The sequence below is a fragment of the Astatotilapia calliptera genome, chromosome 5, assembly GCF_964374335.1.
Source record: "Astatotilapia calliptera chromosome 5, fAstCal68.1, whole genome shotgun sequence".
Lineage (NCBI taxonomy): Eukaryota > Metazoa > Chordata > Actinopteri > Cichliformes > Cichlidae > Astatotilapia > Astatotilapia calliptera.
The window spans coordinates 6661340-6674999 of NC_137426.1; the positions used below are offsets into that span (position 1 = coordinate 6661340).

Here is a 13660-nt window from a genome sequence, read left to right on the forward strand (position 1 = left end):
GTGTTGCAGATGGTCCTTCATTCGTTTTAGTCCCCACAAGAAAATTAAAGTGCTTGTGGCCCATAATCCAATTTAGTCTCCCCCTCCCATACGTAGAGAGTTTGCAGTGATTGCTTTAGGGAGCAGTGGCAGGGCAATATTAAAAATCTACCCATATTATTGTGATTGTATGCGCTTCAACTAAAGCCTCCTGACTCGGGGATGTGAGCGCAGCGTCTTAAGTGCTCTCCTGGCAGCTTTGTGTTTCTTATAAAACAGTGGCTCAGGATACAATTCAATTAAGTCCAGAATGTACCACAACAGGCTAGCTTCTTGTTAGAATAGAGTGTGACAGTGTTGTGATGTAGTTCCCATGTGGGCAAGAGTACTGGAGTTGTGATTGTCAGAGTGCTTTTAGGGACCAACATTACTAAAAACATGACAATTTGTAAATGGCTCCACTGACAGATATTTATGATATTAGTACCACTCTGTCCTCTAATTTTAAACTCACGTCTGAAACAAGTAATACATAGACAGTAGTAATCATACTTCCATTTTAAATACTGAAAATATTAAAACCACATTCACAGAGAAAGGTTTGTATCCTTACTAGGTGACACTTATTTCTTGGAGTAACCACCACAGTTTGTCCAATTCTTTTAGCAAGTTTCTCATCTTGACTTTATATAGCAGGTTTTCATTGTTCTCTACCTCCTTCTCTTACTTTTGCTCTATTATTCTTTTTTAATGACAACTTTGATGCCGTACAGGAAACGGCATTCAAAGCCTTGATTACTGTAGCCAGAGTATTGTGTTAACATTTGGGAAAAGTGTGGTTTTCCTGGTTTCCTCCTCCACTACTATTGTTTCTGGGGGTTTCTCAGTCGTGAAATTTTCCTGCTCTTTTTTGCTTGAGCAGTCATGCTTCTTTTCTCTTTGGACTGCTTCGCTTTTTAACATTTAGGTAAACATGTTTCCTTATTTTGAAAAATTGCAGTGTGGCAATATGCTCCAGGATGCACCTTGGAGTTCATTATATGCCTTCCAAAGAACACATCAAACATTTTGAAACCAAGAAGGGCTCCTTCTTAAAAAGAAACAGTATAAAAATGTATCACTTTCTTTCAGTTTCAGTACTTTTCAAAAAGCAGTAACCTGTAAACTGTGAAGAATCAGGAGCCAGATGAGCTACTACATCACTAATCCTCTGGTTTTCAATTTTATCCTTTTATTGTTTGAATAACTTATTTCTGGAAAAAAAAATTATGCATTAGCTTCACTCTGAAATGATATGAACATGTTTTTCTCTAACACCCCTTATTACTTACTTACAGTATAACCGTTTAATTGTACGCAACACTCTTTTGGCCTGTAGTAAATTAATGAAAAGTGAACTATACTAGAAAATAAGTACCACATAGATCCACTATCTTTAATTTATAATCTGTATCAAAGATAGTGCTTAACTGTCTTGTTTTTTGGCTGTTGTGTCATACCAGTTACTGCTTTTTATTCAAATTGTGGAAAAAACTCTGATTTAAAAGACAAATAGCAACCAGCAGCTGCTATTCTCATTGAAAATTTAAACTGTAGCGATAAAAAAGAAGAAGTTATAATCAGCTAGAGTTAATCCTGGTTGATTTGTTAATGTTAAAAAAGATCTCTGATGTTCCGATGTTGAATTTTAAAACTGTATCACTTGGCATTCATTTTAAATCTTGAGCAGAATAATAGTCCCGATATTGTCTGTCAAAGCGCTGTGAACTCCATTCAACACGAAGCATGACCGTCTCTGTTCGGTGTTATGAGCAGGAGAACAACCCTCATTTTAAATTACAGCGCATACCACCTCATGTTGTGAAAATCTTTTTCATTTAGTCTCTACCAGGAAAAAGCACTGTAGCAACAGTGAAACATATTACATTTGGTTTGGGCATAAATCAAAAATACATCTCCAGCTGAATATTAACGCAGTGCTCCCAAAGAAGTAATGTAACATTTCATTTTTTTATTCATGGATCAGCTTATGTTATTCCCATCATCAAGCGACAAAATCTTGTTCATTATCATAGACAAAGCTTGACCTTGTGGAATTTTTAAAAAATCCATTAAGCTTTACCACCAATTATGGTTTGAAATAGTGCCCATGCTCATGACAAACAACTCTGTCGTCAGTGTCCACAAAGTCATTCATAGATTTACTGTCAGGCACAGGAAGAGAAGGGTATGCCTTTGTCTTTCTCCGTCTCTGGTTTTCACTTCTTCAGCTTGGGGATAAACTTATTCATGTTTGCTAGTGCAAAACGAGTTGTCCAAAATTCTTACAATAAAACAATATATGAACCTGGTCATGATATTACTGCTTCTGCTCAACATCACATATGAATTCAGGACTCTACCTTAGTATTTTGCAGTAATTCAATTTTGAAAAAACAGAAGCTGTCCTCTTCACTCTCAGTGTCCTACAACAATGATCTCACAAGTGGCTGTCAGTAGTGCTTAATTTTAGCGCTCTATAATTTGGATGCTTGTACCACTGATGGCCCATTGCTCAACAGGGGTCATCAATGGGCCACTTTTTCGCTGCGCGGGGCCATACTGTTTAATTGAGGTTACGTTGTATCAGTGAATGACTGTGAGCAGGCACTAGAGGTTGATGGTAGCTGTCAAATTAAGGCATAGCATAAATGATTTCCACAGTGTTTTTCTTCTGTTTCATTTCTGTGTGCATTGATGCACGCAAATTACTGCTTCTTTGTCATGTTTTTTCTTATTTGTTTGCAGGGGAAATGAGAGGTGGAACATGGTAAAATTGATCCATTTTTCACTTTGAAAAAAATTGCAGCAGATGAAGATTTATTTATTTACACTAAATAGTAGGTGTGGAGGATCATCAGCCTGAAAGCAGCATTCTGAACATTGTTTTCTACATGATCGCTCTGCCACCACATATAACCCTAATTGTTTAACAGACCGATTAAAGTAATTGTCTGAAATGAAATATTCCCATCCTGTAAATAATGAGCTGCTTTCCTGCACTCCATGGAGACTGGTATGCCACAGTTAAGCTGTCAGTTTCATAAAACTAAGATGATATTGTGAGAGCTTTCTAGCTGCTCTTCTGATGATGCTGACAGGTATGTACACCTTTTTTTAAGGTGAACGGTAGATATCCACTTGTTGCTGCATCTGTGTTATTAATGTTTCTTCTGCCAGAAAAATGTGTGTACCTGCAAAATTCTTAAAATCCATCTTTTTAGATGTGACAGAGGTACAACTAAGGTTGTGTCTTGCTTCTTTAACAACCTTAACTGCATTTAATACTTTGAGTGAGAAAATAAGGAATAACAGGATGTTTAATATTACAATCTGACAAAGTGGATTTTGTAAGCTCAAGGTAAGCAGTTTGAAAAAAGAATTCTTATAGAGAAAAAGAACAACCTAAAATGTTACTTTTTTTTTAATTTAATGAGGCAAAATCCTTTTTGTGATATTGAATTTGCAAAACCTAAGTACATTAGACTTGTGTGTTAGTTGTGCACATGTGTGTATTTTGTGATCAATGTTGACTAAGTGTAGAATCTTTCTGTCCAGGTATGAGATTCGGGACCCACACCTGGTGGAGGAAAATGTCCTGCAAATCCTAAAGGAGAGAGCGGACTTTGACAGCTATAAGCCTCGGCCTTTCAACATGCGTGAATTTTATGACCGGACAGGCCACGACATTAAGGACATGCTGCTTTCCTGCTCATATAGAGGGGAGGAATGTGCAGCTGAAGACTTCAAAGTGGTGAGTTGCGCACGTAAACAGAATCAGCTGAGACCTATGGGTCATCTAATCATGCTAGTGATACAAAATGGGCCTTTATATAGTTTACTGTGCCGTGAAGTTTAGCTGAGCGCTGTTCACTGAAGTCTGCTTTTGGGAATTGACTTTGCAAATATATTAAAAGGAGAGATTTACAGAGACAGCGCTTTATCATAATTTCAATCGATGGTGCTCCATCCTTCCAGATTCTTCCATCCCCCTTCAGAATTGGACAGTAAACCATTATATAGTTTACTGAGCCCTGGGTCATTGCCACAACACGTTCCATGTAAGTACAAAGTTAGAACAAATTGACGCTGTGAAATATTTTCTGTCTTTATCCTATTTACTGAATGCTTTCAGATACAGTTATTACCTGAAAGCTTTGTGACCTTAGTATTTGTGATAAAGTATACGAACTGATCTTGTAAAGCTGCAATACAACTGTGTAACCGCGGGTGACAGTAGTTAATGTACTTTTTTTGTTGTTTCAGCCGAGTAAGAGCCAGAATTACTGATTATATAATAACTGATTCTCACACTACAGCTGTCAATCTCACTAAATTCTGGTAATACAATAAAAGTTTTGCCAACACTATGAAGTTTAAGGCTATGACACTGTCTCTTTCACTTGCTGAAGAATGCTAAAATGTAGAAAGAAGACATTTGTGTCTTTTGTTTAATATTAATTTGATTTTTTTTGCTTATTTTATAGTTTCGTACTGCACTGTTTTTCAAAACTTTTTTGCCCGACAATATCTGCCTATTCCAGCTGGAAACAGAGCTTATAAGTGCACTGACATTTACCAGTGCTGTCTGTGCCACAGTACGGTCTAACAGAACTTAAGAGCTGATCGATATTTATTAAGACATTTGTAGTTTTTAGTGACAACTTACCCACAGTTAGCTGATTTTATAAGTGTGAAAAATGTGATTATGTGTAGACAGATCCTGTGTACTGTTCTGTTTAGACTTCACTTGCAGTCTGAGGTCTATTGACAGTGCACATGATAAGCTGTAGTTAAAAGAATCAGTGTATAGACAAAAGCGGAGCTGTAACATAATTTCCAAATCATCAACGATTTTGTGAAAAATATAATAAGCAATTGCACTTTTATTCAGCTTTTTTAGGGTTGTCTCCATTTGTAAACAATGTACCCGCTGACTATACCAGAAGGCTAGAAAAATTGGTTATTGCCCGCAGAGGCTAAGTCATCAAACTAGCGATAGGTTCCCATGTTGTTATCCGAGTACCTCTGACAGTGGTTACCGTAAATGAAAGAAGCAGATTTTAAATTATGCCATGAAAATTTGACAATATCAGGGCCTTAACTGATTGAGAATAAGAATAAGAGAAAAAGAGCACCAAAGGATTGTAGGTAGAGACAATGCAGCTTGAGCAAGAAGAAATGTGGTGGGATGACAGTTGCAAAGAACACACACACACACACACACACACACACACACACACACACACACACACACACACACACACACACACAAAAACACAATAAGACATACATACAAATTTTGCACATTACAAACAGTGGCAGCCTACTGTAGGAGTAGGAACTAGTCTTAAAAGAACAACTATCCAACAGATGCTCATGCAGGTGGCAAGTGAGGATGACACTGTATTAATAAATTGATATCGCCTGAGAATCCTGTCTTGAAAGCGATCTAATACATCCTCAGAATGTGTTGGAAAGAAGCCATGATTAAGCTTAGTAAAATCAGCCCTCAGTCCAACTCTTACATTCTTTGTCCTCCAGTGTTTCTTTATTGTGGAATTTTTAATGTGTTTTTCCCCCAAGTGCTATAAAACCATGTAGTTGAGAGGTGGGCTGCATGCTCACATGGTGTGGCTGCTCTAATGTGCTGATGTGTTCACATTTACTGTAGTTAGTTGCGCTTATAGCAGATGGTACTTCACAGCGCTCTGCTGTACATTTGTACGGTTGTAGACCTGGATAGAACAGCTCAGCATAGAGCACTAATGGTGTGGAAAGAAGCTTCAGCGTGTTAGGAAAGGGTAAGGTAACCAGTCTCACCAGCCTCCACCTCCAAATCCCAGAGTATGGAAGCATTAAAGCTGTGATTAACGCTGTTGGCAGCTTCTGGTTGTTTTCTAGCTAGCACAGGCAGTGTGGCTCACTAGGTAGTCCCTGGGTGTTGAAGATAGCCAGAGATAAAAGATCACTGCTACCTACTGTGGGAGCAGTTTGCTGACAAAAATGGTAGATAAACAACAGTAGTACGTAAGGCAGCTTTTTCCAAAAGAATCTGCAGTGTAGTACAGTCAGATTTTCTCATAGATCCAGAAACTTGAACATATTAGAGTTCTTTAGTGTATCAGAATTTATTTCATGTTGTTTTTCAGTTAAGGTTCAGGTGTTGAGTCCAACATTATCCAGTCAGAAGTATTGTGTCCTTGTCAAAAGTCACTGGTGTCATTATCCAAATACCAAATACCCTGTGGGATCCAGTACAATATAATTTTTAAATATTGCTGCTGGAAATATTAAAAATTAGTGACTAATTATCTCGTATCATGTTTCACTGCTGCAACTTTGTCCTTCAGAAAAACATCTGCCAACTTGGAATGCAGATGGTTTAGCTCAGATGATATTAAAGAAGAAAATTTCACATGAAAATGAATATCAATTGATGGCCTACGGCCTCTGAACCGTAGCTGCATGAGATAATATAAAACCATAAAAAGGGAGCAAAATACAAAGACCATAATTTGATAGTTTATGGGTTTGTTTTTAATTGAAGGTGCGATAAATGGATTTCGAAAGTATGCGATCGCTCCCTAGAGAGGCGGCCTTTGCATTTCACCTACAACAAGGACACTAAAGCTAAAACCATCCAAAATATATTGAATGGCTATAATACACTACAGTAAGACAACTGATATTGCACGAACACTATGGATTGCATGTGCCATCTTCTATTTCTATTTCTACTTCTATTTTTACTTTGATACAATGTACGGCATTTTAAGAGCAAAACTACCAAGCATACAGTTTGTCTTACTGCATCCCAGTGGAATTCCCTACAGATAATATGTTGATCGGCAATGTCACAACCTCTAAGTTATTCAATTTTGAACTCTTTAAGACACCCACATCCAACTTCAGTCACCAGGGAGAACTTTGACAGGCTCATAACTTTGCTATCAAAACTCAAAACTGAAGCTTGAGGGCTGACAGAAAGTGTAAGAGAGAGACAGACATTACATGAGAGAAAAAATAGGAAGAAGAAAGAACGAGAGAAAAAGAGCCAGATAAGCAGAAACTGAGGCCCAGGTAACAACAAAGTCCTTGGGATAAAACTAAACATAATGGTCGAGTACTGCGGAGAGGCTCAAAGACACAAAACAACAGCTGCCACAGCAGGAGCAGCAATAGAAGTACTATTGGTACACACAGGCTTGTGCTCATTTTAACCTCTTGGAAACTGCAGAGCTCCATTGTAGGGCTGGGTATCGTCACTGATTTCTAGAATCAATTCGATTCCGATTCACAAGGTCCCGAATCGATTCAATCAATTCAATTTGAATCTGGGAAATTTTGCCTTTGACAGTCAGAAATATTATAATTCAGATCAGTACATTTACATATTTTTGTATCTACAAAAGGGAAGCTGACACTTGTGAGACTTTATCAAAGGTGTGAGCATCACAGCAGATGTCTTTGTGTCAAAGTAGCTGAAGATAAACATGAAGGTGATTTTCCTGGCCTGGAATTTTTAAAAATATTCTCCAGTACATCAAAAACGAAAGAAAACTTTTAATCAACATATGAACATTACCTCTGAAGTGACAGCGGTTTTAGTACAGACATGGCTAAGCGTTTTGCATTTTGCATAATTTTAAAAAGTTTAAATTTGGTCAGTAGCCCATTGAACGGCAGAAATTAGGTTTTCTTTTCGGAAGTAAGTAAAAGGGAATAAAAACAGCGGCCGACAGCGCTGTAAACAACGGTAGACTTGTGCGTAACAAGCAAGCGAATAATGCAGAAAACAGATTTTTAGATGGGAAACTGTTCTTGAAGTATACAGAGAAAGCAAGAGAGCGAGAGAGCGAGAGAGAGCTGTGCATGAAGTGTGATTTTTATTGTGGTGGAAGCAAAAAAGCAAAAGTCAGAGGGAATCCATGACGATGTTTATGTGAAGCGTAGTTTGGATCTTCTTTTGCTGCCGGTTCGGTCAATATTGTTTGGGCAGAGATCAAACTAACAGCTTTACCCGATCGTGTCCGTAGGGTGAGAAAGGCAACATCTCACTGATTGTGATCCACGGGTCCGCGCTTTGTGTTTATGTCGTTGTGCAGAATCTGTGTTCCTGCTCTCATTTACTGTTTTAGCTGTTTGGTGGTTGTCAAAATTTTGTGAGGTTTCACCTGAGACTCTGGCATTTTGGGCAAAATAAATTTATATAAAAAAATCAATTCAGGATTTTAATGAATCGATATCACGTTATCCAAGCCAGAATCGATTTTAATCGATAATCAAAACCCACCCTTACTCCATTGTATGTCTTTTACAGCTCCCCGTTTGTTTTCCAAAACACAATTAAATATGGCACCTGTCCTTCCTTTCCACTTGTATCTTTTTGAGTCGAGAAGGACAGAAAATATTATAAATAAATGAGGTCATGATAGTCATAAATGAAGAGCTATCTTTGAACAGATCTTTGGTTATAAATAAAAAGATTTTGATTAGTTATCAAGTTGTCATAGTAGTTCTTAATACATTAGCTTCTACCCTTTTAATACATAGTAGTGTTCCTCAAAAATGTTGAGCAGACCCTCAGTGCCTTATATTTTGCTTCCAAGGAGCCAGGCTTTCTTTTTTTAAAGTGGTCTTAAACAAATTATTCAGACTTTTCAGACTTCAAAGCTTTACTTTGGACATTGGCTACTTTTTCACTCATTTTCGGTCTAATCCTTGTACCTGACCATTGTTCCTTGTTTAAGTGACTTTAAACTGAACAATAAATTTTTCAAGCATAAAAAGGCGTCTAATTTAAGGGAAAAATGGTGTTGTCTGCATATTACAGACAACTTAACAAAGACCTGGTTTTAAATAGTCTTTAGGCTGCCTGATACAAAACACACATTTTTACCTCCATTTCTTTAGCTGAATCTATAAAAACTGACTAAGTTTACACAATGAACTGTTAGCTGATAACCTGACATATATTGGCATGGTATGCAGTGTAACCTTAAAATATCTGAGGAAACTGAATAAGTTGAGGGCAAAGAAGTGAAAGGCATAAAAAACAAATATCTACTGCAGATAAACAAAATCTGAAAACCATGTTACAAAGATAAAAATCAACAAAGGCCTGACATTGGATCTGAGAGATGCACCTGGGCCTTTAATTGATTAACCTCATCAGAAATGGTTTCAGTGGAAGGCTGACGAATTAATTAAGAGAAACAGGTATGGTTTGGCCAAGGTATGCCAAATTACACGTGAATTACGCATGAATTTAAATTTTAAAAGTTAGGAAAGAGACACAACAGTCAGTGTCTACAGACATAAATAAAACACGAGTGAGGCTCTGTCATGCTTTCGGTCTAGCCAGCCATTGGTTTTTAGGATCTTCTCAAAATGAATGGACTCATGAATGTAGAAGAATATGTTCAGTAGTAGAGTACATTCATGCTATATCCTGGAAAGTTTATACATTCATGTTATAGTACAGTGGAACCCCAACTTACGAAATTAATCCGTTCCCGAGGGTCTTTCGTAAATCAAAGCACCCATCGCGCCTTTTGAACGAGGCGATGCTGAACGATAGGCTATAGGCTAATTGCTAACTAGAACAACAATACGTCGTTCAAGTGGAACAGCGAAGCGCAAGTACGGAAGCCAAGGGGTTGTCACATGATTCGGAAGGCATTGTGGGCATTGTAGGCTCAGCCAATCAGAGCCAGCGGATTTCGTTACACGGGCATTTTGCCGTAACACGGGCAGAAATATTGCCGTTCAGTGCCTTCGTAACTTGAATTTTTCGTGACATGGGGTATTCATAAGTCGGGTTACACTGTATCTGGAAAGTGTCCGACTGGCAACAGCTTCATTTTTGATCATGGTAATGATCCCAAACACTTTGCCAGTGCAATGAAAGCATACCTGGATAAAAAACACACAATGGAACACTATAGCTCATGGAATGGTCTCTCCGAAGCCCAGACCTCAAAATTACTGAAGCATTGGGGGACCGTCTTGACAGAGAACAGAAAGAAGCGCTTTGAATAGCCAGGAAAACTATTCCTGAAGATTTCTTAAAGAAATTACAAGAAATCTTAAGAGAGTTTAGGCTGTTTTGGTCATACCAACTTTCAAACTCATTAGAAGTGTACAAATCCTGATTTTGCCCTGTATACTGTATTTCAAATTTTCCAAATAATACATAAGAAGTAATACATAAAGAAATGAGGGGTTGCTAAATACTTTAAATTTAAATTTTTACAGTAGTGCAGATTCCAAACACAACAGTACTTTCAGGCAGTCACTATAGTGGATGGATGTGCAAATTAGATTTTTAGCTTGGATATGCTTCCTGACACAACCTTCCCATTTATCCAGTCATGTGACACTCCAAGACTTGGTTTGTGTCTCCTACCAATCTTGAACTGGGGAACTTTCACATAGGAAATCGTAAGGAAATAAACCACCACACCACGGAGCCTACAGCCTCTAAATAAAGAAATAAAATAAATTATTTCAAAAATGTTTTTATTAACAAAAATTATACAATTACACTGTGTGAGCATGGTGCATGTAAAAAAAAAAAAAACTTTCATTTGCGAAAATGTGTAAAAACAAGAGGACTATCATTTAATACTATTAGCAGCACAGTCTGCCCGTACGTGGTGTTGACTGTCAGTGTAAGAGATCTGAGGATGATCTGATGATCTCAGCTCTAAGGATTAATTTTTGAGTTGAAGTACATTTTTGGATATTTAATACTGAGAAAACATGTCAGACTTTAAAAAAAAACAACCCACAGACACACAATATTACAGTACTTCAATAGTGCCTAGCCGGCACTTGCCTCTCAAGAGAAAATCTTTTAGAAAAGATCCTTCATGCAACTGTGGTTAAGTTATGTCACATTGCAGTGTTGTGTCAGATAAGCAAAAAAAAAAAAAAAAAACCCTAAGTACTCTGAAATATTTGTGAGGTGATATTTGTGTTAAATTCTAAGTTATGGAGTTTTTCAAGATCATTTCAGTCATTTTAGCTTAAATTACTGACAGATCACACTTCATTTACTGCAAATCTTCTAGCTGAGAACCCACTTTTGTGTAACCCAGACTCTTGCATAATTGCCATGGTCATTCTATTGAGCTGTTGGCTCCATTTCAGCTGTCCATTGACCCCCAGAGTCCACCCTTGGTGGGACGGAGACGTGTGGCTAATGAGGTGTAATCAATACAGAAAACCTCAGAGACGCCCGCCGATGGATTGGATTTACGCAAACAGCAATCTAAAGGATAGGTGGGGCTTGTTAAGTCTTTTTTTTTTTTTTAAATATTGTTGCTCTTCACAAACAGAAATGGCAAGAATTATTGGTGGCTGTAGTCGTTCCTCCTTCTAATCTATATTAAGTACTCCACACAAGCAATGAGCATGTCCCTTCTTAGGCTGAAGTTCCATTACTTGTGTTACAAGGGTTGTATTTCATTCTTCAACCATGAACATAAAATATACTGCTAATCCTGAGTCGGTTTAGAGTTGGGGCTAGCTTAAGGCATCTAATTCCTTAGCTTTATTAGTTATGTAATCCAGTTTAATTAGATAATCTTTTAAATTTGAATACTGTTGAGACTGCAAGTCTTTTTAGGTAACTGGCATCTATAATAGCAGAATTTCAGCGGTGCTTTAATCTGCCATTCCTCATAAACTGTTTTTGACACATCTCACCTTTGATCCACCACGTTTTATTCATTGTTATTCCAGTCTTATCCATCAGCTCAAAGCCGATGATTCTGCTGTTCTTTTTGGCCAGACGATTCCCACATTTTTCCTCCTGAGGCTAAATCAATCAATTTGCTATTACCCTAGAACTCAGAGACATGGATCAATTAGGTTTTTGCTGAGTAATGAATGAATGCCTAATGTAAAAATCTCCTCTTTGAATGTAAAAAGCTACTGGCTCTCCTTTGATGGCTTTTAGATTCATGGTGATTTACTGTCCTCACTTCTCAAGTCAAATAAAATTTTACAATGTGTCAATTCACAATATTTGATCCCGATCTCTCCGAGCACCTCGCTCACTCTTTTCATTTTTAAACTTGAATGTGCATTATGTTGTCAAACATCCAACAAAAATGGCAAATTATTGGTAAGTTACATTTTAACTGCTTTCTGAGTAATATTGTATAAAGCTAAGATGTCATAGTGACGACCCAGAATAGCAAATTCCACCTAACATGGCTTCCTCCATTGCTTATGTTATGTTGGCCTTTCCAGCGGGGCATGGAAGAAATAGATTTCCTTTCAAAGGGCTTTAGAGAAGGCTAAGCATGTGCCCTACCCCCAGCACACATACATACACACATACTCCTTTCATCTGACCTCTTTTTTGTCATTTTAATTACACAAAGAAGGACTTTTTTTGACAATTTAGGCTCCTACTGCGTGAGGTACTCTGTGGACAAAAGGTGAAAAAGAGGAGGGAAACAGATTAAACCAACTCCAAAGCATGGAGAGATCTGAGAATCCATTTATTCCATGTGACCTGCCAGTGCTCCTAGCGTTACAAAATTATTTTTAATAATGAGTCGGGTGGGCAAGCTACGCAGTGGGGGAGAGAGTGAAAGAATGGAAGAAAGAGATGGAAAGAACTTATCCTTTAAAGAATCGATTATAAACAGTTTGGTTCAGATCAGAAGCATCTGATGACTGTGCAAAGCTTTGGAATGAGAGGAAAGAGGGGGCAGGAAACTGGAATATGTGTGTGTGCCAATGGAAGAGTCTATGTTTGGCTCTTGGTTTGTGGCGCTGGGCTGCCAGGGAGAAGTATACCCACCGTGACAGACCAGGAGCCAGAGCGCACTAGCTGAATGTAAAACAGGGTGTTCCTTAACTCTATGCTTAGATCTTTCGCCTGCATGTGTGTAAAGCTTTTGCAGTACTTCAGTGCACAGAGAGTGAATATTCGGTTCAGATTGTGCTGACAGGCTGAGTGATTATTCACCTAGCACTGACAGGTGGCACACTGCTGCATTAGTCAGCTAATTACCATCCAGAGTAATATTAGTGGGGCTGACTGTTTTTTTTCCTTGTCTTTTTCTCTTTACCATCATTTTATAATTTATTAATATTTCATGGGAAACCTGTTACAGTCTGCATTGGTAGATTTGGCAAATTGTATTCATCATTATTGCTTTTGAATTCATTACTGGAAAACATGATTAATGGTTTTGGCATTTAAAATTGATTCTGATAATTACAGTAGCTGATTGATGACTGCGAAACAGAATATGTGCCATTTTCTGCAATAGCATGATGTACCTTTTGTCTTTGCTGTATTATCAGATATGTTAGTTCAGATAGTGAGAGATAGACAGGTCAAAAATATGTTTCTTTCTTTCAGAGATGACAGGGTACAGCTATCGCCTTGTGTTTCAGTGTCTAGGGATGGAGTGAAAAAGCAGTTTGAACACCACCAGGGTCCCGCTGGGACAGAGTTTTCATCTTACCAGCCAATGTCTTGATTATTTTTTTCCTTCTCTTGTCTCTTGGGTAAATTCCCTAACCCGTCGACTTCCTTTGAGATCAGTATTTTTTAAGTCAGTGGACAAAAAAAAAAAATACTAGTTGTGTTAAAAAAAATTCAGTCATTGTA

General features: G+C 37.8%; 1 protein-coding gene across 1 annotated transcript in view; it reads left to right on the forward strand.

The window, feature by feature from the left end:
• The window catches only part of asic1b (acid-sensing (proton-gated) ion channel 1b), a 178041-nt gene that overhangs the window by 4752 nt on the left and 159629 nt on the right, over positions 1-13660 (forward strand). Inside the window, exon 2 of the mRNA XM_026166912.2 lies at positions 3577-3772. Within this exon, the coding sequence (XP_026022697.2) occupies positions 3577-3772 (196 nt within the window). The remainder of the gene's footprint in view (positions 1-3576; positions 3773-13660) is intronic.